The following is a 27,535-nucleotide window of genomic DNA, read 5'->3' as shown; positions in this document are numbered from 1 at the left end:
CTCGTATTTATAGGCCTAGGCCACGCCTGTTTGGGCGGGAGGTGACGCAGAAGGGCGCGAAGCGCCCTCATTGGTCAGCGTCCTGGCCTCGCATAGGCTGTGCTTTTCTGGCAGAGCAGCCAATGGGTGAGCTGTATTGCTCCGCCTAGGTTGTATGCTTCAGAAAAGCGTTTTACATTATTACAAAATTAAGGATTAATTTTAGGCTTCAATCTCGACAAAGAAATATCTTTCCCGTAGCGTTCTTCGACGCAGTACGAGAGAACTCTACGTAAGAGAACCCTAATTTCCTGATTACACCCTCTTTTACTGTCATCCGGGTTCAATTGGGCCTGAGAAACAGGGAACATTATTTGTCATGGAATTATCTATATATTTCTGCTAATTCTCAGTTGTGAAGTATTTCTTGGTTCTCTGAGTGCAACCCTTGTCAAATTATTATAAAAAAAAAAATCATTAAACATTAACCAATTATACAGCACTGGAAATGTTATGGAAAAGTCATGAAAAATAATTTGAAAAGAAAATATGAACTGGTTATTAGGCCTAATGACAGAGTTCCCTCTCAAATCTCAGTACTCGACCAAACTTGTCTCATTGGTCAGTTTTGAAGCTTTGTTTACAACTGGTGATGGGAAGTTCGGATCATTTTACTGACTCGGATCTTTGAGTTTTGTGAAGCAAATTTAACAAACCTTTTTCAACTTTTAGTAATTTCAACAGAATTCAATTTAAGATAATTACATGTTAATTGCCAAATTCTCCATCATATCTATTTATTCTAAATGTGATCAACATTTGCATAAGAAATACATATTTACACACTAACAACACTATTTACAAACATGCAAACCATTAGTGGCGATGAGCAAGCGGGCTGTTTCTGTAACAGTTCATCCGTCTCTCAGGTGTGTGATGCCCTCTACTGGGCAAAGACATGAAGCAGATCTTCCAGAAGTCTCCAGTACTCTGTGCACTTTCACGTGTCTGAACCTGTTCCCTGTTTAAAGAGTAAAGACCCTGCGGCTGCCTCGGTCTTCGGTCAGGTGATAGTTTGAGAGTTATGCACTGGTCTCCTTGTTCTCTTGTGGGTTTTTGGTACACAATTGGTACACAGTTTTTATTGTATATAAGAAACTTGGATTGACTTTCATCTGTTACAAAAACACAAGGTGTTTTGAATAACCCACCAAGCAACACTGGAAAGCGCCACTCTCAAAATTGAATTTCACTTTCCGTTTCTCTGCGGCACAACTTTAATAATGGAGCTGGCGTGAGGGGTGGTTGTGGAATCGAAGTCTTTGTCTTTGAGACTTCCTCCTTCATCGTTGTCCTTCTCCCGGCTGTTCATATTGCTCTGGCGGATCTTCGTCGTATAATTCGCTGTTGCCTCGAACAGCCGCGCCATGAAAGCCAAGCCTTCCTTCCGGATGTAGGACTTCCCGGCGAAGGTGTAGAGGATGGGGTTCATGCAGCTGCTGACGAAGGCCAAGGTGGAAGTGAGCGCTCGCAGCGACGTCGACATCTTTTTTAGACTGTTGGAAGAAGAACAGAAGTTAGTTTGTGTAGCCTGTGTTACTGATGTTACGCGAGTGTTTTCTTACAGTTACTCACCTATCTTTTGTAGATCCTTGTGGATATAAAGCAGAAGCCACCTGTGTGAGGAAAACATGTTTAGGGTGCTTTCACATTTGAGAGACTTCTGATTAAGCGCTTGACGTATAACACACACCTGCATCATGTTTACGATGTGGTACGGCAGCCATAACAGCCCGAAGGTGACGAGGATCACCACGATGAGTTTCTCACTGCGGATGCGTCTGCGAAAGCGCGTCTTGCGGATTCTACGCAAGATACACACGTAACTGCCTATGATCACACCGTACGGCAACAAGAAGGCCAGCAACGTTTCCATACCGTACTGCATCACCACCTACAGATGAACAACAACGGTCATGAGATTTCATTTTAAAATCCATCAAGGAATCATGAAAATAGTTTACACAAAAAAAGGTTTACACACAAACATGTAGCAGCAAAACAGTTTTAAACATTGGTAATAAAAATGATAAATATGTATTGAGCAGCAAATCATAGTAGAATGATTTCTGAAGGATTATGGACTGGAATAATGATGCTGAATAATAATTTTGTTGACTCAAGTCTGGAACATTTTTAGAGAAGCGTTATCCTGGGTTTGTTTATAGAAAAATATTTGCCGGAAGGTTTGTTGGACACACTACAAATATAATAGATCTCTGCCAAATATTTTTGGCACAAAACACTTTGTGGCAGACACATATGGAGAAGCTCTTCACTGACATGAAGGTTCAAATGGCCAATGATAGGCTATGAAAGCAGAAGGGTCCAGTTAAAGCCCAACCAGACTGCAGTCCCTTCCAACCTGACAGCCTGAGCAGTTTTTCCAAGGAAGATTTCCAGACATTACAGCGTGAAGATGTGCAAACCTGATAACATTGCCAGAACACTGGAACACTGAGTTACAGCCAAAGATGCTTCAAGAACTGATGCATTACAACCAGCAGATATTGCTTGAGGCTTAATTAACTTTTAGGTTACACAAAAACAATATTTTGCACATTCAAACATGTTATCAAACTCCAACTCGTAATTCCAGGTTGTAAAGCTAGAAAATGTGTACAAAGTTCAGTGGGGTGAATACAGGGGCGTAGATTTGGTTTGAACATTTGGGGGGGTTTTCATTTAATCATGGTATACATATTGGTGGGGGCTTGTAATGCATAGATTTAAATATTGGGGGCGGGGGGGGGGGGGGGGGGGGTATCTCCCCCCAACCCCCCCACAAACTACGCCCCTGGGTGAATAATACTTGCGAAAGACGTGTAACTACATAAGTCATAATTTAACAATGACAAAATACAGCATAACTATATGTCTCAGGAAGTTTATTATCACATTTTATTTAGAAAAATTCTATTTTAAGATGACTTTTCATCATCCTGTCATCTCATATACACTACTGCTCAAAAGTGTGGGTGGGTTAGATGTTTGTTAAATGTTTTTATATGTCTTATTCTCACCAAGGCTGCATTCATTTGATCAAAAATAGAGTAAAAACTGTAATATTGTCAAATTGTATTTCGATTTAAAATAACTGTTCTATTTGAATATATTGTAATGTATTCCTGTGATCAAAGCTGAATTTTCAGCATCATTACTCCAGTCTTCAGTGTCACATGATCCTTCAGAAATCAGTATAATATGATGATCTGATGCTCAATAAACATTTATAATTATTATCAATGTTGAAAACAGTTGTGCTGCTTCATAGTTTTGTGGAAACCACAATACATGTTATTGTTCAGGGTTCTTTGGTGAATAGAAGGTTCTGAAGGCACTTCTTGAATATGTGTGTAATGTTTCGGTTTGAAATATTAGAGACGCACAGACTCACATATTGTGGTTGTGTGTGATAGCAGTCGCACACAGTGGTGTTAATTATTGTGGAGTTAATTCTCGTGGAGTTAATTCTCGTGGTCCTGAAAACCAAAACGGGCACTGAGAGTCCCAGAGCGAGAACCCAGAGTCCCACCAGCACCCGTCTGAGCACCTTGGGGTTGGTCACCGCAGCCACGCGCTTCGGCCACACTATCGCCACCAGCCTGTGCCAACTCATCAGCGTGATCAGAAATATGGAAGCGTACATGTTGGTGCAGCAGAGGTAGAACAGCACTTTGCACAGCGCCAGACTGAAAATCCAACTGCTCTGAACCAAATAAACTATGAAGAAGGGCGTCAGCAGCATGAGGAACCCGTCGGCGAAGGCCAGGTTTAGGATCAGGAGGGTGGTGATGGAGCGCCGGCGCGCTCGGGCCAGGATACTCCAGACGATAAAGATGTTCCCGGGAACGCCGAGGAGAAACACGAAGCTGAGGATGGTCGCACCGGCGATCACCCCGCCTCTGTTGTCCATGATTGTGCTTGCTGAACTCTGTGATATGTCCGGATGGGAATCTGGGATTAGGGACGGAGTGACGTGTACTCCGTGTAGAGAAGAGGAGAAGAACTCGCTTTGGTTTAAAGTCATCTCGGCAATCTGAAGAGAAAAAGAAGAGCATTTCGTCAGTGAAGTGTGAGAGTGTGAAGTGTGAAACAAGTCTTGCTTGTATACGCTCACACTGCTGTGGCATCACACAAAGTTTATTCAAAAGTTTGGAGTCAATATGATTTTTTTTAAATGTTCTTATGATCCACAAGGCTGCATTTATTTGATCAGAAATACTGCAAAAACGGTGAAATATTCTTCAAATTTTAAGTAGCCATTTGAATATTTTCAGGGGCCAAGCACCCTAAAACACTACATTTTGAACTCGTCCTAGACAGTTTGTCTGATTTCCACCGAAATTGGCTCACATCATCTTTAGACCATGCTGGCATAAAAGTTACTAAAAGCTTTTTTGATAAACCCAACCGTTCTTGAATAACGGATTTGACAAAGAGCATGCCAAACTGGATATGAGGCTGTATCTCTGCACCGCTTTAGCGAATCGAGACTTGCTTTGCTAGGTCATAACGTGAGGCTACATGAAGCGTTTCAGCAAAGCGCCACCTACTGGTGAGGACATATGAAAAAAAGCCATTTTTGCTCACAACTTCAATTGATCCCTATTTTTCCCACATCAGCCATTCTGAATTTTGTCATAAAATGCTGAATTTTATGACCGCATTAGCATATTGTTATGAACTAGGTATGTTTCATCGGGACCATGCCCTGAAGGTACTCAAAAGGTTTCAGAACAGCGCCACCTTCTAGTCAAAATGTATAATGAAATTTAAAAAATGCTAATAGCTTTTGATTAGTTTTCCTTTTTTAGTGAAACTGGTCTTCATAGATTCCTCGAGTCACACCGAGGACAATGATACCAATTATGCCATATTGCATATGAACTTGCTGTCCGCCATTTTTAATCTCTTTGAAAACCTTTCTTTATCCTAGACCGTTGGTCCGATTTTCACCAAAATGGGCTCAGATTATCTTTAGACCAAAGAGTTGATTGACCAAACCATTTTTGAAAAAATCTGATGGCATAGTGCCAAGCTGATTCTGAGGCTGTAACTCTTCAACAGTTTTTGGCATATTGACACCAAACTTTGTATGTGTCATTAGCCGCGTTTTAATTACAGATTTACGCAAAAAAAAAAAAAAAAAATTCTAAATGTTGATAAAAACCTACTACGAAATGTAGTTTCACAATACCGTTTCCATCAGACGATGTTATGTGACTAAAACGTCATTTTTTTCTTCTCGCGATAAATTATTCCAAAAATAATGCCAACGGATGTTAGTAGTTTTACGTACATTGCACAAGCCATTATTTGACTGGAAGGAGACGTAGGCGTGTATCCAAGCATTAATGGCAAGGAAAGCCCCTTATACTTGCCAGGGGCACATATGAGGTGTTTCTGGGTGTTTCTCCCTCATATCGGCTTTCCTGGAATTGACAAATTGTGGCATTTCTTTGTTATTTTGAATCCAGTATTCCTGTAATACTTTCGTCTTTTATGAGTTTAATTAAAAAACCCTGTCTTGTCTTCTGTCCATACCACGTGTTCTTTAAATAATTTTACATAATTCAGGTGACCTGTAAATGAGAAAAAACTGTTTCCATGGCAGCTTTGTGAAATATTCCTTTTTGATTTGGCTGAAAAACCACCTCATGCAAGCGTAACATTATTAATTTTTTTTTATATATATGGGAGTTTTTTTTATAAATTGACGTGTTTCCATTGGGCGTAATTTCAATTCATAATTTCAATTTGCGCAGTTTGAAGGGTAATGGAAACGCAGCTATTGTCTCCTCACGCTGACCTCACAACATCAATTTGGTAACAGCACAACCCCTTGTGGTAAAAAGTAATAAGCATTTTAATCATATTACGTTAATATTGTGTAATATCTCATATATTGTGTAATATTGTAATATAAGTTTCAAAATTATGCAAATATTTGGAAATGCCACAAAATCTTTGATACACATTTCAATAGCACACAGTTGTTGTTTTGAAATTTCCTCATCACAGTTATTTGATGGAGCATCATTTCACTGATCAACTGTTATGCTCAAATGAACTTCTAACAGGTTTAATTTAATTTGATAATGACTTCCGCTCAATCTATGATTTTAATCTATGAAGTCAGTGGATAAAAGCATAGCTGAGCAATGACATTTTTCAGCAGTATTGGTTGTCTTTTCCCATTAATTTATTTCACAGGGATTAAAAAAAAAACCTTCAATAAATGAGATTAACCAAATCAGCTCCGAGATGAATAATGACATTGCAAATGTTGAAAAAATTAGAAGATCTGTAAAAAAAGAGAAATGTAGGCCTACTTTATGTGTTTTCTGAAGGAATGAACTACAATCCCGTGAAGAATTTCACATGATATGATATTACTGATTACAAAACTGTACAGTATGAAAGTTTCCATCATTATTTTTTAGAAAAATCTGCATTTTAAATTTCCTATAAATAATATAAAAATATATATATTTTTGTTGTTGTTGTATTTCCGGTACGAGAGCAAACACATTTGTTAGCATTTTGGAGATGCTTTATAAATGAGACGCTCATAAAGAGGTTGTGAGCCACCATAAATGACGTCTGTGGTCTTTAGATAACAGTGGCGGCCGGCAAAATAGCAGACGGAAAAAATTATTTCCACAGAGCCACTTTACTGTACATTAGTGAACGCATTAGCAGACGCTGACAGGCTCCCTGATGCATTGCAAACACAAAGTTTAGCTGAAGTGATTACAGGAGATCATTATCTCATCACACCAGATCTCCAATCGCATCGTACAAACTCAATCTGATCGCAAACCATCCGTTCAAGAGGCACCAGCGCGGTACACCGAGTGAAAGAACACAGATGACCAGAACACAGATAACTGCAGGTCCATTAGAGGCCCTCGGGGACAGGGGAGGAAAGAGAAGCAGATTCAGGGAAGTAAAAGCTTAGAAAAATACAAAGAGTGAATCTGATGTGAGGATTGACAATGAAAACTGTGCCAACTCAAGTCTTCAGCGTGTGAGTGTGTGTTCATCACTACAGGAAGTGCATTCAGGAAATGATTTGTGAAACATTTGTGCTGACTGAGTTTTTTGTTTTGTTTTTAGAAAGTGCATCTACATGATAACAGTCGACACAGATCCAGGCCCAGATCCAGGCCACATCCAGATCCACGCGCACCACATGTGGGCCGGATCTGGGCCGACATGTTTCTGTCTGGGATTTAAGCATCATCTCAAAAATGTTTGAACTCTTTTGCAATGTCTTTGACATCATGCACATAACCACAAGAAGATATTGAGATATAGATAAAACCAAATTATACCAAACTCAACCTCTATAATTGAAATCACTATAGTTATTATTTTTTGTTATTCTATTTATATTTTTGACTTCAGGATGTCAGCAGTGAAGGTGTTCATAACGTGAGTGATTCTTCTAAAGCAAACACATTTTCGGTGAAATATAGTTTCAGAGGCCTTGCTTGAACATTAAATCAATTGTACAAGAAAACAATGTTCAATTACTTGCTAATGACTTTGGAAATCATGCTAGTAAAAACTTATAAAAATGTTATAATATTTTTATTACAAGAGATATATTGGGATAAAAAAACACTATTTCAATACAAATTGCAGAAGTTAATGTAGAATGATATAGGAAAAAAATAATGGACAACTCAAATGTTTAATAGTTGGGTAAAAAAAAATAATGGGCCGGTAAAAATTAAAAGTACAACAAAATTAATTAATTTATTTTTTTACTTTTTTTTAATTATTTTTATATTCTTATGAAACCTTTTATGATTGCTATTATTTCTCTATTTTTATCTGGAAAGCACTTTACAGGTGTGCCATAAATGTGCTATAAAATAAACTTGCCGTGCCTAAAAAATGCAATTTCTTTTTTGCACAACATTAATAGCAACAGTAAAATCATCAAAATGATGAAATAACACAGAATTATGGGAATGATGTGGTGACTAAAACTTGTTTCACAAACTCGTATAAATGAGCTTCTTCGCTGTCATATGGTTGTTTGAACTACTGAAGTAGGAACTTGATGCTTTAGCATATGCACTTCAAATTTTCCATTAAACAATAATAATAAAACTAAAGACTTGATTTGATGCATGTTGGCTCAGTTTCACAGTTTATTAAACAGAACTGAAGTCTGCGAGTCAAAAGGCCTTAAAGATCATGAGAAAAGATTCAGATCTGTTTAAAGTTAAAGAGATGACATTCACACGGCTTATCTCTGCAGCAGACCACATTAGAGATCTCAATCAATCACTGTCCTCATAAAAACCCACTTCAAATTTATTTCTGAGGAACTTTGCCTTTTTTTGTTTTGCCTGCTGCCTTGAGTTTTAGAAATGATGCTTGTGCAAGCAGTCTGTATTTCCTCCTGACCTTTATGTGTGCAGTTTGTCATTGGGGTTTGTTTTTAATCATCATTCAGTGAGGAGTTGTCTACTCTAGCATTAATGCTGCAAATCTTCTGTGGTCAGATTTGATGATAAGAGGTCAGGGAACATTTTCAAGGCAAGAGTCTTAAGGAGGACAAAGATTGTATTCATCAAAGTGACAGTTCATTTAGAAATGAAAGCTTTCATCTGTTACTCACTCTCATGTTGCTTTAAACTGGCATGACTTACTTCTATGAAACACAAAAGATAATTGTTAAAAAAAAGTCATAATGCTTTTATGCATACAAAACATCTCAGGTTATGACTGTAACCTATGTTCCCTGAGAACAGGGAACGAGACACTGCGCCTCAGGCGTGACAGGTGTCTGAAATCACGGCAATCACATTGACCGGCGACAGCCCGCGAATCATTAGCGTGAATGATTAACGTGCGACCTGCGAGTATATAAGGGCGCCTTGCAAACATGACAAATCACCTTATCGTCTGAAGGGACTGTTTGGTTGGCAGTCCCCGAGGCATGGCAAGGAGACGCAGTGTCTCGTTCCCTGTTCACAGGGAACATAGGTTACAGTCGTAACCTGAGACGTTCCCTTTCGAAGGGAACTCACACTGCGTCAAACGCTGAAAAAACGCTTTGGGGAACGATATACCCACTCCGCCATGCTGAGGGGAGTGCATGCCAGGAGGCAGTGACAACTGTCAGAACCAGCAAATTCAAATGAAGCGCTAGAACCACTCACCCTCAGGTCACACTGGGCTGTCAGTGACCGCATTCCCTGCGGTCATAGCCCAAGCTATAAGCCCAACCGGAAGACCTCCAAAACGATGTTTACCGAAGGCCTACCTGGGCCTGCTCAAAGGCATAGGACCACAAATACATTTTAGAAGGGGTCCCTTCTAGGGACTGTGGCTAGGGAACCCGAGGGAACCCCAGCCAGTCACTATTCGGGGGAACGTACCACCCGAAATGCCACCAGGAAGGCCTGACCCGGTGTCACTTACGTCGGACACTTCAGTCTGGCCAACTTCCTGTCTGTCCGGGAAAAAAGTATTAAAGATCATGAGGTGTTTAGCAGGAGTTGATTGGGGAGCATGTCGCCAGTCCCTTAAAATAATATATTGTGCTCTAATAAGATCGGCAATAGACTATGGCAGTATTGTATATTGCACTGCATCCAAAACACAACTCATAAAACTAGAGGCAATTCAGTCACAAGCTATGCAAATTTGTTGTGGAGCGTTTAGATCCTCCCCAATATCAGCAGTGCAAGTAGAGATTGGTGTAATGCCTCAAGTAATTCATAGGCTCAAGTTAAAGATGAGGTATTTCATAAGCATAAAGGGAGACTCGGACAGTCACCCAGTTAAAAGGGTGTTGGAGGACTGTTGGGAATATGGCCAGTGAGGAAGCCCGGAGAATGGGATTAAGTGATTTCAATGTTTCCCCTACTGTGGCTACGTCAGCAATTCCTCATTGGCTTTTCCCAATGCATTTGATTGATATCCAATTGCTTAAAGAAAAGCATAACGTTGAAAATGTTGGTATACAGAAACACATAGATCAAACTTATTATAGTGCAGTGCAAATATACACTGACGGTTCAAAAGACCCAGAATTTGGGAAAACAGCAGTAGCGGTATATATTCCACTTTTTAACATTAGAATATCAAAAAGAACCTCAGATCATATTTCGGTATTCACTGGAGAAATAATAGCAATATGTCTAGCACTTCAGTGGATAGAAGAAATACAACCAACAAGGGCAGTGATTTGTACAGATTCTCTATCAGCTCTAAATAGCTTGGAAAGTGGAGCATCATCAGCAAGGCAAGACATGATAAACGAAGTAATGCAGAGTATTTACAGAACAAGACCGTATGGACTTCTGGTAAATCTTGTATGGGTTCCATCGCATACGGGTGTGAAAGGAAACGAGGAGGCTGACAATCTGGCTAAACAGGCATTAAATCATTCACAAATTGACATTGAAGTGGCATTAAGTAAAACAAAAATTAAAGTGATAATAGCGAAACAAATACAGGAAATTTGGCAGAAGGAATGGAATTCGGAAGCACAATGTTTTAGTCACAAGAATGCGTATTGGACATTGTTTATTAAATCAATTCTTACAAAGAATTGGTAAACATGAGAATGGAAATTGTGATAAATGTGGGTTAAATGTTAAATGTGGGTTAGCTGAAACTGTAGAAGATGTGCTTATAAATGTGAAGCTTATGAAAGAGTCCCAGCAAGACACGCTTTAAGAAATATAGAAATCAATGAGCTGACACTTCAGGTTCTCGTAGGAGAAGGTACCAAACAATCAAGAATTTATCATGAGTTATTTATATTTTTAAAGGAAACAGGATTATTTAATAGGATGTAAAACTCCCTTCTGTGTAAACTCTTATAAATGTTTTTTTTTTTTTTTTTTTGAAAGAGTAGATCTAGTTTTAACCCTAACTCCATTTCAGTAGGTGGCGGGAATGCACCTTTTAAGTTGGTTTGCCAACCGACATTGAATCCTAGAAGAAGAAGCACCAGGATTGAAAACCACTGTTGTTATTCAAAGTCGGGTGTTGAGACTTTCTGTGGTGCTTTTAAAACAACCCCAGTAGCAGCATTACAAGTAGAAATTAATGAGATGCCTTTGGATATTAGAAGAAATCAGATACACTGTAAAAAAAAAGATTAGTTGACTCAACTTAACCAAGTCAAGTCATCTTGTTGCTTTGACTGAGTTAATTTGAGTCAACTTATAGTGTCAAGTTTATGCATCAGTTCGTGTTTTGAAGTGTAATAAACTTGACACTATAAGTTGACTCAAATGAACTCAGTCAAAGCAACAAGATGACTTAACTTAGTTAAGTTGAGTCAACTAATCTTTTTCACGTACTGGGCTAATTTAAAAGGGCAGACACCCGACTCAGAATTGGTTACAACCTTGTCAAGATTAGGAGCTTTGGTTGGATAATAAGAGATGCAGTCGATGAGATAGGGATAGGAAATATGATGGTAAGCCCCACTGTGCCATTATCCAATGTTCCACCTTGGCTATTAGGGGAATTAGACGTAGATTTGCACCTTTTGGAAAAAGGAGAATAGTATTGACATGAGTCAGGTTAGATACCTAGAGGAGAATTATTATATGTTTACTAAGATATATACAGATGCATAAAAAACAGATGATAATAGAGTAGGAGCTGTGTTCATTATACCAGAAATGAATGTTATGTTAAATAAGAGAGTAAATGATAAATGATCAGTGTTTACAGGAGAAATGTTGGCCATTCTCTTAGCCCTTGAGTGGGTAAAAAATAGTAAGCCAATGAAAGTGTTAACCCTTTAAGCGCCCCCCCCCCCCCCCTTTTTTTCTAATCTATTATTATTTTCTTTGTATTTATATACATTTTCAGACCTTTTTTTCTAAAAGAACTGAAGGGATGCTATCTTTTGAACTCTTGGCATGAAAACAAACTGAGGTTTCTACCATTCTTTCACGATTTTTCATGTTCATCACTATTTCAAAATAAAGGTCTGAACACGCCTTAGGAGTATGAACATATTCTTGGTGCAAATTGATAAATTACAGCTCCTCTGTAATTTATTTTTAAAATCAGTCACCAAATATGTAAACTAGAGATTGTAAGCTTTCAAATGATATATAGTTTGTCAAGATTAGTTTAGGTTTAGTATAGGATATTAGTGTTTTAAATATGTAATGGCTGTACCAATATTAGGGGTTAAGAGGGTCAGATTCAAGCAGTGCGTTAACCAGTATTAAGATCAAGCAATCAGAAGCAAGACAGGATATAATGTTGGAAATAACCCAAACCGTTTTCAGAGTTAATAGAGTAGGAGTAGTAGTAAACTTACTATGGATTCCAGCCCATGTAGGAGTAGACGGAAATGAATTGGCAGATAAATATGCAAAAAATACAACCAAAAAAACAGAGATAGATACATAGATATAGATATAAGGAGGAAATGATGAAGCTGAAAGACTGGTTAAGTAAAGATTTTTTTTTTTTTTTTAAATTAAGGAAATATTACAATTGAATTCAGGGCATGTAGGGTATAGAGCAATATTTGTGTTTTTTAATAAAACAGGGCTTATTAGTAGGATATGAGTTTAGTTGTCTTAGAAAGTTGTATTTTAATAATGATGTGAATGATAATGTATTAATAGTAATATTAGATATTTATGTAGTTATTTATTGGTTTTATTTATTTATGTATTTATTTAAAGACTAGTGAGTAAAGGCTATTGTGATCCTCACTCCATATCAGAAGGTTGCAGTAATGCACACTTAAAAGTTGTTTGCCAACCGCCATTAAAATAAAACAAAAGAAGAAGAAGAAGAAGAAGAAGAAGAAGAAGAAGAAGAAGAAGAAGAAGAAGAAGAAGAAGAAGAAGAAGAATAAAACCACTGTTTGTTTGTTTTTTGCGCCGTGTGTGGGAAACAACAGCTTAGATAAGATCATGGTTGTGTTGCACAGAAGAATGAAAATCCACAGGTCTGGAACAACATCATGAGGGTGACTGAGACACGATTTTGATTTGTGAGTGCACTATTGTGTTAAGGTAATGAATCATCTAATTATAGGGGACTGGGGATGTAACACTCAGTTTAGCCTATTAAAAAAAAAGAGCAAAAGGGGTGAATCATTATCATACATAAAGACAAGGAGGGATGTGACATGACAAAGATGAAAAAATAGAAAAATGTCTGTGTAAAAGCCAATTGTAAGAGTGAGTAAGACACACAAAGTCTAAATTTGAACATTTTGCCTATAAAAACTTTAAAAAAAGTAGATTTGACTAACAAATAAATAAATGTAGAAATTCCTACAAAAGTTTTTTTTTTTAAATACAGGTTTTTTTGTGCTATTCAGTGAATAAAAGGTAAATAAAGTCATTTTTTTGTAGTCATGGAAGTTCACGGGAAAGTGGGACAAAAGTTGGAATTACTGGAAATATTTTTCAACTGTAACTGCTTCCTGATAGCGAGACCAGACATGAACACAGGCAGCTAGTGTAAATATAGAAATCTTTCACAATTCTTTCCTTATTCCACCAAAACCAAAGTCATACAAAACTGGGATAAGAAGGAAGAAAGGTAGGATGATCGTGAGATTTGCTCAAGTAAAGTTCAACACACTTGGATTGGCTTTCTGCCACGTGAATGCGGCCAGTCTTTGCAGAGTCTGTCTAGCGTACGTCTCGGAGATTTGACTTTGTCTGAGACATTCACCTCAAACAGACATGAAAATCCTCTCACACCCAGTACACACACACACACCCTGTGGTGAGAACGGGTCGAGTAATGAGCGTCTGACTACACCTGTACACACACCTGATTCTGAACCAAATCACAGCATGCGCTCAACACACACACTACACAAATAAACACGCATGTGTGGCTTTGTGCAAAACTGCAGACCGATTACTTGCAATTCAAGCTTTTACGAAAATGATTACAGTGTGTATTATTCCAGTTTCCAGATCAAACCGTTCAGGTTTAGCAGATGTTGTATTGCAAAGCACTGAAAAGAAAGTAGCACGCCGTAACACGCTTTACACACGACAATATTCAAGTGACGTGCACAGAAAAAAACTGATAAATGTGAGATGTGTGCAGGCATGAGCCACAGTTTGTCTTGCTGTGCTGATAGTGATCGCACTAAAACAACCATTCTTGTCTACAGTCCAAATATAGCACAGATTTGCATACCGTGGCAGTGTGATGCACAACTGCACCTGGAGCAAACAGTGGCACTCATATCATGATCTAGATTTATCTACCGTGGTGTTTGTAAATCATTTCAAAAAGTGACGTGAAGCATTTCCAAAATAGTGGCGTGCACATTGTATTTGTGTATGCATGCATGCATGATATTCACTTTAGTCTGCAGATCTATACTGGTTAGTGCTACTTTTATTATGTTTAACTAATTACAATTAATGATCACTGTTTATAGAGTGATGCATTTCATTTTAATGGCATATCATTAAACGTGTGTACAGGCTTTTTATTGCAGCACACAGGGAGTGTAAACGTATTTACACAGGAAATGCCACCAAGCCTTGATCATATACTATAGTCTGAGGTGGAAGGTCAGGGTTTCTTAAATTCACCATGAAATTAAATTGTGGAAATATGATTTCTTTGCATTCTTACATTTGTCTTGTCTCAGTTCACTATCGCAACTGTTTAATGCCGACTTTCATGCTGAAGTTTTTTGGCTTTTAGTGTGAATATGTTAGTCTTACTGTTATCTATAAAAGTTAGTTTGCTCTAAAACATTGACATAACTTGCATTCAGAAGATATAAGCGTTCAAACCTTACAGACTCTCACTTCTGCCAATACGGATCAATGATTTTGATGACATCACTGCACTAATGCTTCTCATCAGATTTTCTGTCCAATCAAATGCTCTCTAGACTCTGAAGCTCCGCCCCCTACATTATAAGCTGTGCTCGGTCACTTGTTCACACATTTACTATTTTCTACAAATGGCACATAGTGCACTATATAGGGAATAGGAAACGATTCAGACAGTGTAGATATGCTTTCCATTGGGGCGAATGAAGTCTGGTTTCACGTGAACCGCCGCAGCTCCGGTCCAGAGACACGACACACAGAGAGCGGATCATATCACCGAGTCCAGCAGACCAGAAAACATATCCATTTGAATTCTGCACACAATGGATGAGATTAAGAGGAAACTTTATCAAGATCAACAGCCCTCGCTGAGCTGTGATATTAACTAAACACTATTGGCTATTTAAAGGGGAAGAGCTGTGTGATCTGTGTTCTAATATATTTTGAAATATAGATGTGAGTGACACACCTCCTGAATCAGCATCCTGCGCTCGTGCAGATGCTTGTACAAACGTGTGTTAGACTCAGCACACACACACACACATATAGGCCTACACATCTTCTAGATACAAAAGTAAATGAGGACAAGCCATTGACTTCTGTTGTGTGTAAATTAATACAACCTTTTTGCGTTTCAAAGCGTTTCACTGTTGGTATCACCGGTGCTGTTTCTCAATGTCAAGGATACTTCCTTGGCAGGACTGGTCCTTCCAACTCATGTCCTTTAGAGGCGAGGCGAGGCTAATCTTTAGCATTTGGAGAACACGTACATGGAACAGGCTAGCAAGTCCACGTCATTACGTCAGTGAAAAGGTCCGCTTTTTCAGTGCTACTGATTTGGTCGCTGTACAGCAATTGAACTCAAGTGGACATCTGAAAATCAAATCTTGTTTTTTTATGCCCTAAGAGCAATAAAAACACATAGGAAAAAAAATCCTGACTGAGGTTATCATAATTCATGCATGAAAGGGTTAACATGTAGCCTGGGTGCCAGCCTGAACCCCGCACACAACATCTTTTGTTCGGGAAGTTCGGTCTGGACTCGATCCGTTGAGGAGTAATTATGCTCGGCTCCCAGAAGGCCGAGCCAATCAAATTGCCAGGGCGGGCTTTAATCGATGATCTGCGGTTACGTAATCACCACGTCATCAAAGAGTGGTTGGGTTGAATTGGTTTTCCACAAAGATGAAGACGACTGCAGCTGGAGAACTGAGAGGTGTAGATTCCGCTACCGCGACTGTTATAAAAGAAATCGACAGTGCATTCATTTTAAAAGACGAACAGAGAATCAAGGCATCTGTCGATCGGAAAGATGTGTTTGCCGTCCTTCCTACGGGATTCGGCAAAAGTTAAATTTATCAGCTGGCTCCGATGGTGGCTAAGAAGATAGGACGCAATGAAAACCAGTGGAAGGGATGCGCTCACGATCTCTGTTCTCTGAAGCCTCAGATGAACACGCTTCTTCAGCCGGCTCTCTTTCCTCGTCTTTCCATTTTTTAAAATCAGTCAAGTCGCGTTGCAACCGTGTTATAAAGTTGAGACAGGGCTGACAAATGCGAGAATATTTATTTGCTTTATTGTCGAGATCTAATCCTAAACGGAGAACTTGTTCGTATATACATACATCTTTTGTATTTCTCTCAAAAATGCTATTCGCGCTTGTAAGTACTCCGCGAATTCTTACATTCTGTTTATAACAATGGCAAAGATCGTTTACATTCATTCATTTACTACTTCTTCCAGCGTGCATGCAGTTGAGCTCTGATGACCACTGTGTGTCGCTCAACATGTGTTGCTCTGATTGGTTGTCGGTCTATCCAATTGAGTGCAGAGTTTTTTTTTTTTCCTGGTTCGGTTAAGACACGGCTCATAATCAAAGCCCTGTGGAGCCGTATCAGACTCACATTCTATGGCGTTATTTTCCTGTCAAATGTCGAGAGCGCATTATTGTAGCGCGAAAGTACATTCACGAGTTCACACTTACGAATGATCAGAGAGTAAAGGTTTATGCGTATTTGGCGTGCTGTCCGGGGGGAGGGCTCCGAGCTCGGAAATTGGGCCCGAACCCAGAGTACTCCCCCCGTCTCTGGTTAGGAAGATAGCCATGCAAGTGTGAGGAGATGGGGTGGTGGAGGGATGCTGAAAACTGTCGAGGAATAAGGGTGAGTTGACTGTGAATATTTATAGGCTTTACTCATGCTGATTGAGTGGATCTGTTGATTACTGATTGATGACAGCTGGTTGGAGTTACTTGATTGCTTGATCATTAGAACGTGTTCCTCCCGAACCTTGTTAATAAAACATCATTTCACGAGTTCACACTTACGAATGATCAGAGAGTAAAGGTTTATGCGTATTTGGCGTGCTGTCCGGGGGGAGGGCTCCGAGCTCGGAAATTGGGCCCGAACCCAGAGTACTCCCCAAAAAGCTAAGTGAGCAAAAGGACAGCCGCCAGTTTAAAGACCCCCCGAAAAGAGCGTAGAGATTGGCGGGCTGGCATTTCAAGGAAGAGCCTGGTTGTTTGGCCAGGAGAGCTCTCGCAGCGTCCGACGGGGGTTCAATATGTAAAGTCTTGGGCGGGTAAGTTCAGCAGGCATGCGGGAAGGCAAGTATGGATGTTCGAACGGGAGGGTACTTGTGGCAATTGTCACGGCATCGGAACGGGTAAGCCTCGTCGGAAAAGAGAAAACGCAAATGCTTGACTGGAAGAGTTTGCTGCGTCCACTGGGTGATTAAAACTTGCAGGACAGAGAAAGAGGAGACGAAGTCGCCTGGCCTGGGGAACTCTTGTTGTGTCCGCTGGGAGATCAATACTCGCTGGACAGAGGAGGAGGAGACATATGCTCGACCGGGAAGGCTCTCGCTGTGTCCGCTGGGAGATCAATACTCGCTGGACGGAGAAAGAGAAGACTTGGATGCTTGACCGGAAAGGTTCTCGCTGTGTCCGCTGGGAGATCAATACTCGCTGGACGGAGAAAGAGGAGACAAGTTTGGCTGGAGAGGCTCTCGCTGTGTCCGCTGGGAGATCAATACTTGCTGGACAGAGGAGGAGGAGACATATGCTCGACCGGGAAGGCTCTCGCTGTGTCCGCTGGGAGATCAATACTCGCTGGACGGAGAAAGAGAAGACTTGGATGCTTGACCGGAAAGGTTCTCGCTGTGTCCGCTGGGAGATCAATACTCGCTGGACGGAGAAAGAGGAGACAAGTTTGGCTGGAGAGGCTCTCGCTGTGTCCGCTGGGAGATCAATACTCGCTGGACAGAGGAGGAGGAGACATATGCTCGACCGGGAAGGCTCTCGCTGTGTCCGCTGGGAGATCAATACTCGCTGGACGGAGAAAGAGAAGACTTGGATGCTTGACCGGAAAGGTTCTCGCTGTGTCCGCTGGGAGATCAATACTCGCTGGACGGAGAAAGAGGAGACAAGTTTGGCTGGAGAGGCTCTCGCTGTGTCCGCTGGGAGATCAATACTCGCTGGACAGAGGAGGAGGAGACATATGCTCGACCGGGAAGGCTCTCGCTGTGTCCGCTGGGAGATCAATACTCGCTGGACGGAGAAAGAGAAGACTTGGATGCTTGACCGGAAAGGTTCTCGCTGTGTCCGCTGGGAGATCAATACTCGCTGGACGGAGAAAGAGAAGACTTGGATGCTTGACCGGAAAGGTTCTCGCTGTGTCCGCTGGGAGATCAATACTCGCTGGACGGAGAAAGAGGAGACAAGTTTGGCTGGAGAGGCTCTCGCTGTGTCCGCTGGGAGATCAATACTCGCTGGACGGAGGAGGAGGAGACATATGCTCGACCGGGAAGGCTCTCGCTGTGTCCGCTGGGAGATCAATACTCGCTGGACGGAGAAAGAGAAGACTTGGATGCTTGACCGGAAAGGTTCTCGCTGTGTCCGCTGGGAGATCAATACTCGCTGGACGGAGGAAGAGAAGACCTATATGCTCGACGTACAGGGCAATACTCACTATATAATTTTTTTTTTTTTTTTTTTTTTTTTTTTCTCGATGAGGGTTTGGTGGGCTTTTTTAATGTGGTATCGGTTGGTTCTGATGTAGCTTTGGAAGGCGTCTGAGGACCATCTTCCAAGGGCTTGGATCTGCTGCTGAGAGAGGCCTTTTTGAGCTGCTGAGGTTGCTGCCCCGATGCGGAAGGAATGGCTGGAGAAATTCTCTGCCGGGATGCCAGATTGTTGGAGAACGGTTTGGGGCTGCTTTTGCATCCAAAAGTTAAACGAACGGCAAAATAGAATTTCCCTTGCCAGCGCACTCCGAATAAGTGCCATGAATCAGGGTGGATGGGCATCACTTTGAAAGCTGAGGTGATGTCAATTTTTGCGAGCCAAGCGCCACGACCCACGATTTTTATTAGGTCGATTGCTTGATCTACGTCATGGTATTTGAGAGAAAATTCGTCAAGTGGGATCAGGCTGTTAATGCTTGGGAAAAATGAATTATGCGGAGCTGACAGATCAACTATGAGACGTTTCTTACCTGAAAACTTCTCGTAGCCACGCCAATGGGGCTGATGCAAAAAACTTTAAATGGAGGATCGTCAAAAGGGCCAATCATAAAGCCTGAATCGACTTCTTTTTTAATCAGGTTATCTACTACGTCGGGCTCGGCGAGAGCCGATTGGAGATTATCGCAGATGACGTTTTGGGAGAGCGGGCAAACCACTCCAGGTTTAAAACCATGTTGGAGGCCGGAAAGCAGATATTCGGTGAAGTCGGAGTCCGGGTGGTGAGCTAGTTCGATAGAAAGGCGAGAAATATTCACGGGAGTCGATAAATAATTTTTGGATTTTTTATTGACATCTTAAAACACGGGGCATACAGGACGGGCATGGGCACCGCCGCAGAAACTGCATATGTGCAAGTATCGACAACGCTGCCTGGTGCACTTGCCAGCGTTAAAATTGTTGCAGAGCTGTTTGCTATCCGTAGAAGCTCTGGAGCTGAAATCGGCATCGTGGGGATTTGCGTTGATGGTTGCCGGTCTTGGTACATAACTGGTGGATTTAACTGGTGCTGTGTTTGCGCAAGGGGGAATGGAGGGGTTAACTTGTGGGCATGATATGGTGGAATGAGCTACTGACCTGCAGACCGCGCAAGAAATGTTCCTGCAGCCAAGGAATACTCTGCTGTGAAGGTCGGTGTCGAGTGCACCCCAGTAAGGGCACTGGTTCCACTGGGAAACTCTAACAGCGCATTTTGCCGAGAAGAGTTTGTGGTAGGTATAAAAGTGCCCTCCCCCGTAAGACAACGCGAGCTCGGCGATGAGCGCTAAATAGTCGTTCAGTTCGCGCCGCCTATGAGGGAATGCTGAACAAATGACTTCTGTGAAATGGCTGAAAGCGATGGAGAATTCAGAAAACGAAAGTAAACGTGATGAATGCATGTTTTGATTTTTTAAAGTCACTGAAAAATCCCCGCAGTCCAACTGGCGGTTAGAATCGGACACGGGGAGCAGAGAAAGTAAATGTGAAAGGTCTATGTCTGCACCTGCCAGGATCTGTGCTCGGATGTTGTGGGCCACTGGTGGAGGCTCCAGAGCGACGGCGTTTTGTGGGACAGGCATCGGTGTAGCTGTAAAAAGAGAATAGTTAGATTTTGCGTTTAAGAGAGAGCTGAAAGGGGAAGAAGCCGGGGCTGCGACTATCGGCGGAGGCAGCCTCACGCTTAAATCGGCCTGAGGGGCTTGGGGAGGGAAATTGAAAGAAACATGAGGGGGAAAAGGAGGATATGAATGAGAAGTGTGAGCCTCAGTTACAAGCGGAGGCAGCCTCGCGCTTGCTTGGGCTGCAGACCACTGAAAAGGGGAGGAGTTAGCAGTAGTCGCGGGAAGATGACTGAAAGGCCGGGCCTGCGCCGCTAGCGGAGGCAGCCTCACGCTAGCGTCTGCTACGGGAGCCGGAGGCCACTGCAAAGGAAAAGAGTTGAAAATAGCGGGAGGAAAAAACTGGGAGGCTGGGGGTGGGCCGGCGGGCCCAGCTGTGTAAGGCGCTACGGCGGGAAGCGCCGCGGTGTAAAGCTGAGCTGAGGCGGGAGGCGAGTGAGGGCTCGCAGTGGAGGCATCTGGGGCGCGGCCCAGGCTCGCTGAAGGCCTGGTACTGCGGGCTGATGCACGCCGAAAACCGGATCTTGAATGAGGAGGAGACGGTGTCTGGCGAGGCGGATTCGGGGCCTCCCGGGTTTTTCTCAGCCTGCTGGCTGCCGTGGAAGCTGGGGTGGACTTGGGAGAGAGATTGGATGACTGCACGGTGACGTACAGATTGTACAATTGCGCTTTGTTCATCCTGCGTGAAGGCTGAATATCAGAATTCATCAGCGCTTGTCTCAGACTCATGACTGTCCACTTTCCAATGGGTGGAATCGTGGGTACGGCCGAATGATAGGAGGATGCCGGGGAGAAAGCTGGAGTCCTCGCTGGTGGAGGTGAGGGCAGGCCTCGGCGTCTTGGCGTGCGAGGGGTTGCTTGTGCAGACCGGCGCCCGCGAGATGAAGCCTGGGGCTCGGAGGCGATATCAGGCGGAGAAGAAGTGGTCCTAGGGCCGGCTGATGGCGGCGGAGGAACCGGAGAGCGGTTGAGCTCGTCATCGGACGGTGAACGTTGCATTTGAGACATCGTTTGCAGAACGGAGAACCAAATGCTGAAAACTGTCGAGGAATAAGGGTGAGTTGACTGTGAATATTTATAGGCTTTACTCATGCTGATTGAGTGGATCTGTTGATTACTGATTGATGACAGCTGGTTGGAGTTACTTGATTGCTTGATCATTAGAACGTGTTCCTCCCGAACCTTGTTAATAAAACATCATTTAATATAATGCGCGAGCGCGAACTCTCTACTTGCGCACGAAATATGATGCGCGAGCGCGAATCTCTCTGCTCGCGCACGGAATATAATGTACCGAGCGCGAATCCCGCGCGCGCGCTCTCAGATACACGCTGCTCTTGTAAGAATTTTCTCTGGGCTCGCTCAGAGAATATGCCTGCACTTAAAACCTGTTCAGTGCCATCGCGAATCTCTCCTCTTCGCTTAAAGTAAGCGTGTATGTGCTTAGACTGTGACCCGTGCGTTCGCGCATGCCTAGTACTCTTCTCTTCCATTTCTTTCTCTTTGCTCTTGGCATAAACGCTGTCAAAACGGCAACAACCAATCATAAATAGGCTTCAACGGCTGACCAATGAAAACGCGACATCGTACATGGAATCTTATTGGTTGATATTGAACCGCACATGGAATAAGTTCAATCAAGACGAGCCGAGATGGATCCGCCGAATCGACGAGTTTTATTTGTTTTAATGTTAAATATGTCAAATGTATCTTAGAAATGTCTGGGAAGAGGGCGATTGGATTATTTTACATATAAATGAATGACCTAGAATGTCTATCTGCACAATATGTTTTGTAAAAATTGGTACTCCAGACTCTAAAGTTATCTGAAAGGAAATGTTACAGGGCTGGATTTCCCGAAACCTTCTTTAAATTATACCTTAAACTAAAGCTATATCTAACGTTAATACGTGTTTCCCAAAACGTTCTTATTTAAGTATAACTTTATAACATTTTACTAACATTCGTTAGTAAGGTTGGTCTGGACCACTCAGGATAGCCTACCTTATCACTGTGATATATATACGAATATAATTCTGAAGCTGTAGGCTAACACACCCAGTGTTCAATTAGGATTATGGCAAATAATAAATTATGCAAAGATTCACTGCTAAATTCAAATGTGCTTTTGCACTGAACCAGAGACAAAGGCGCTCAACTCTTGTCATATTTCATACACATATCTATTTTTTTCTATTCTACTAGTAGTAGCTACGTGGTGGTGGGGTACTTACGTTAGTTACTTACATTCTTATATGTATATGTATAAATATATTCCTTTGTGTTCAACAGATCAAAGAAATTCATACTGGTTTGAAACTACTTGAGTGGGAGTAAATTATGACTTTAATCATTTTAATTTTGGGTTTAATTTAAATTTTTCCCTTTAAGCAACAATAAAAAGTATAGTTCGGGGAACACGTCTAGAAAAGGTATCTTCAAATACCTTTAGAGTCTTATCTTAGATTCCCCCCAAATATTTGTTCAGATTTGAATTTAGCAGTTGATCTCGCTACGTACTTAATGGTTAATAACTGGTGTGATTGCACGAGACAATGTGTTAATTATCAGACGTAAAATATTATTTTTGCCTTTTGGAATCGGCTTTCAAATCTATTTGGCTCAAAAATCTCACTTTCAATGGGCATGGCACCTAGAACAATGTGGTTGACAGTCTAGGTCATTTATATGTAAAATAATCCAATCGCCCTCTTCCCAGACATTTCTAAGATACATTTGACATAGGGGAGCGCGGGGCACAACCTAACGCGGGGCTAAATGTAACACGGACCTTTTACGTACTTACTCAGGGTCACGCGGGTTGTGTTTACGCTCTTTTTCTCTCGCTGCCAGAAGACGGTCTCCCGTGGATTTGTGAAAAGTTTTGGTAATATTTTGTGAAGATACGGGACAAAGAGTGTTTTGACACCATCTAAGTATTTTTTTTCATCATACGTATTTTCCTGTTTCTGAGTTGTGTGTGTACGTCACCAAATCTAACTTTATATTGCCTTAATCACTGTCTTGTTGGCTAAAACATGGCACCATTTTGAATCATGTCAGCAACTCCTAGCAACTGTTAGCTAGGTTTAAAATATTTTTTACACAGCGGGGTTAGTTGTAGCACAGTGTTACAACTAAGCCGCCAAGTGTTCACAATATTGTAGGCTATGGGATTTGTTTACTATATTGATCACTTGTTTATTTATAAAAAATATTGCCTGTTTTCATGTAATAAACACTTTAAAATGTGATTTTAAGCTTGTTTTTATTATTATTACTGTTACTATTAATAATAATAATAATTTTGCATGCAAAACTGTTCAGCCCTTTCCTAAATCTCTATCCATGATATTGATCCATAATAGAAGGATGATTGGATGAGGGATGGATGTATGGATATCTATCTATACAGATGTACAAACAATATCAAACTATACAGATAAAATAGTACCGAATTATGTGTGTTACACACAAGTGTTACAACTAACCCCTCTGTCTGTTACAACTAACCCCGCATATGGGGTAAGTTGTAACATTTGCACTTCTGTCACTTTCAGTGCAACTGTACGAAAATGGAAGGTCCTAGAAAAAAACTTTAAGTGTTCATTTGTTGCAGAGATGTGTATGTTTCTTGTGTAAAAAAAAAGATTAATCTAACCTAATTATTTTTTAAATAATTGAGCCAAAACCAAAATGCGTTAGGTTGTGCCCCGCTCTCCCCTATTTAACATCAAAACAAATAAAACTCGTCGATTCGGCGGATCCATCTCGGCTCGTCTTGATTGAACTTATTCCATGTGCGGTTCAATATCAACCAATAAGATTCCATGTACGATGTCGCGTTTTCATTGGTCAGCCGTTGAAGCCTATTTATGATTGGTTGTTGCTGTTTTGACAGCGTGTATGCCTAGAGCAAAGAGAAAGAAATGGAAGAGAAGAGAACTTAGGCATGCGTGAACGCACGGGTCACAGTCTAAGCACATACACGCTTACTTTAAGCGAAGAGGAGAGATTCGCGATGGCACTGAACAGGTTTTAAGTGCAGGCATATTCTCTGAGCGAGCCCAGAGAAAATTCTTACAAGAGCAGCGTGTATCTGAGAGCGCGCGCGCGGGATTCGCGCTCGGTACATTATATTCCGCGCGCGAGCAGAGAGATTCGCGCTCGCGCATCATATTTCGTGCGCGAGTAGAGAGATTCGCGCTCGCGCATCATATTTCGTGCGCGAGTAGAGAGATTCGGGCTCGCGCATTATATTAATGTACTTTCGCGCTACAATAATGCGCTCTCGACATTTGACAGGAAAATAACGCCATAACATTCTGCCTAGTATGATCAAGTCAAACTAGTTAAAATGTGCATAAACAATTATTTCCATACTTTTCTCCCACCTTGTATTTGGTTTTTAAATTGTCCCACTTTTTTGAACAAGATAGCAAATCTGCGTGCTTAGGATTGTGGGTGATTTGGGAACACGAAGGATACACATATGCATCCTTGCCTGTATATGAGAAATTTTCCGAAACGAAGGACTCAGTCCTTGGTTGAAATTCCGAGGATTCTCGACTTTGGAATGTCGATGACATAGAATTCTGAATTAAAATTCTGGCTTCCGAAGATCATTCCTTGACATAAAGAACAGCTTCTGATTGTGTCTGCACTTTTCTAGTGAAATCCCTCACACGCACACACCCCACACCTCCCCACACACACACACACACACCCACACCCCCCCCCCCCCCCCCCCCCCCCCCCCCACACACACACACACACACACACACACACACACCCCCACACACACACACACACCCACACCCCCACACCTCCCCACACACACACACAATGTCCCGCCCTGTATTCCTTATTCATTGGAAATCACATCAACACACTGAATAACGCCACACTTCGGTGGGCTTTTAACTCTGACCCCTGAAGGTCATAGTCCTGCAGTGTTTATCTCCAAACCTGATCAAACTCGGCTGTCTGTGATTTAGTTATTTTAGTAGTCCTGAAGACCTTGCCTGATATGTTCAGGTGTTTGATCAGGGTTGAAGATAAAGTCTGTAAAGACCAGAGTTGAGAAACCTCATTGTAGGTTGACCAGTTTCAACACCCCGTGTTGCTGGTCCAAGATGGACTAACAGCTTGGAAAGATGGGACATTTTGAACATTGCGTAGCTTTATTTAACACTCACTAACAATTTAAAATATAGCTACCAAGAATTTGTTTCATAATGTAATCAGTAAGCTTTCAATTAAAATCCTCAGGCAAAAGACAAAAAAATATTAATTACATAACGAAGGGAAGATTGACCAGAACAGTTGACTCAAATTCTTACTCTATACATTGTATTATCTTTTCAAATGAATGAATCTACTGAACATTTCATATATTCTGTAGAACATTCAAAAAGTTGTTAATAAAGTTCACTTAACCTACTATGATTTCTGTAGTTCAGAATCTGATAAAATAAAATTAACTTTGAATTTATCATCAACAATATTGTTGTTTGATTTAATAATCATTGTTCAACATGTTCAGACTGAACCAAAAAAATATATATATTTAACAGGATTGAATATTCACAAAATGTGCGGGTCTAGGTAAACCATTGAATTTTCCTGAAACCTATTTAAATGTATTTATGGCGTTTTGGAGACGAGCTCGCCGTGCTAGCAACGGCAATATAGAGGTTTGATTCCCAGAGAAAACACGTACTGTCAATATGTACATTGAATGGTTTAGATAAAGAGCCTGTTAAAGACAGACATGTGGATTTATATTTTGATTTAAATTACAGATATGGTGCTGTAGATCTACAGTGAATACAAATGAAGTAAATGAAGCTAATTGACCAGCTCTGGGCTGTCGCTGTAATCACAATGATTTTTAATAATTAACAGTGAGCTTCAAACAGAATGACCGACACATACAACATGAAAAAACGCTTACCGTCCAGGACTCCCAGAGGCTGACACACCGACAGGAGAAAGCTGTTTATTCGTTCCCTTTTCTTTATTTTATTTCACTTCCTCGACAGGTGATTCGGTGTTTCCTGAATCTCGATAGTCAACATAGTTCTCGGACTCTTTTTACTTTCTCAGCAACCTCGTGTCTCAGCGTGTCTCTCTCTCTCTCTCTCTCTCTCTCTCTCTCTCTCTCTCTCTCTCTCTCTCTCTCTCTCTCTCTCTCTCTCATTGAGAGGGGGAGTTTCTCTATTCTGCCTTCGCCTTCACCGTATCTTATCATTTGATCGGTGTCCTAAGATATTTTGAAATATGTCAGTGACACACCTCCTGAATCAGCATCCTGCGCTCACACAGATGCCTGTACACACGTGTGTTACGCCCGTTTCACACATACTGTACTCCGTTTGCAGTGTGTATGCGGTGCGTTACGTATAGTAGGCTACAGCAGTGCAGAGATCGTTTACGCACCGAGTCTATGTTTGATGTGCTGCACGTAAATATATCAAATGTAGTAATCTCACCATAAACTACTATTTCTCACAGTCATCTTTTTACTTTTAGACCGGGGTAAAGCAAGGGAAACTACAATTTACTTCAACAACACTCATTCGTGGAGGTGGAAAAACACGTTTTTTTTGTGTGACATGCAAGATTTATTGTATAAATATTTAAATTATGCAAAAGAAAAGGTAGCCTATGAGTCTGCAGTTTTTGTCCATTTTAATTAGGCCTAGGCTACATGGTTAAATATTTTACCACTTGCTTGAGCAACTTAATATATAATCTTAATGCATTAAATAATACGTTGTTTAAATTGTGTTTAATCGTGAATAAAAGAGTGTATAGGCTATATGTGAAGGCTAAAAAGAGAATCGCAATGACAAAAACATTTTTTAAATACAAGTTGCTGATTACTTCTGCATTTGAAATACAAATAGTGAGTAAAAGTGCTTGTGGTACAGTACAGCCGCGGATCAGTTTCGCACTGCAAACGCAGCATATGCGCACTAGCCTATAGCGTGCCGCTCCTGTAGCCTACCGCATACGCACCGCAAACGGAGTAGCCACTCA

At 41.2% G+C, this 27,535-nt stretch overlaps 2 protein-coding genes across 2 annotated transcripts in view; one reads left to right on the top strand and one right to left on the bottom strand.

Annotated features, from left to right (window-relative positions):
- LOC306992573 (uncharacterized protein) overlaps positions 1-27,535 on the top strand; it is an 868,003-nt gene that overhangs the window by 277,055 nt on the left and 563,413 nt on the right. The window lies entirely within an intron of this gene.
- Positions 660-26,933, bottom strand: ltb4r2a (leukotriene B4 receptor 2a). Its single transcript, XM_079605055.1, has 5 exons — positions 26,448-26,933; positions 3,437-4,078; positions 1,733-1,933; positions 1,615-1,655; positions 660-1,535 (listed from the first exon to the last, which is right to left on the bottom strand). The coding sequence occupies exons 2-5, from the start codon at positions 4,067-4,069 to the stop codon at positions 1,229-1,231; spliced, it is 1,182 nt and encodes a 393-aa protein (XP_079461181.1). The 5' UTR covers positions 4,070-4,078; positions 26,448-26,933; the 3' UTR covers positions 660-1,228.

Source organism: Phoxinus phoxinus, assembly GCF_949152265.1.
Source record: "Phoxinus phoxinus genome assembly, chromosome: 2".
NCBI lineage: Eukaryota > Metazoa > Chordata > Actinopteri > Cypriniformes > Leuciscidae > Phoxinus > Phoxinus phoxinus.
Note: the sequence above shows the minus strand (reverse complement) of the source record. Positions and strands in the feature narration are given on the sequence as shown.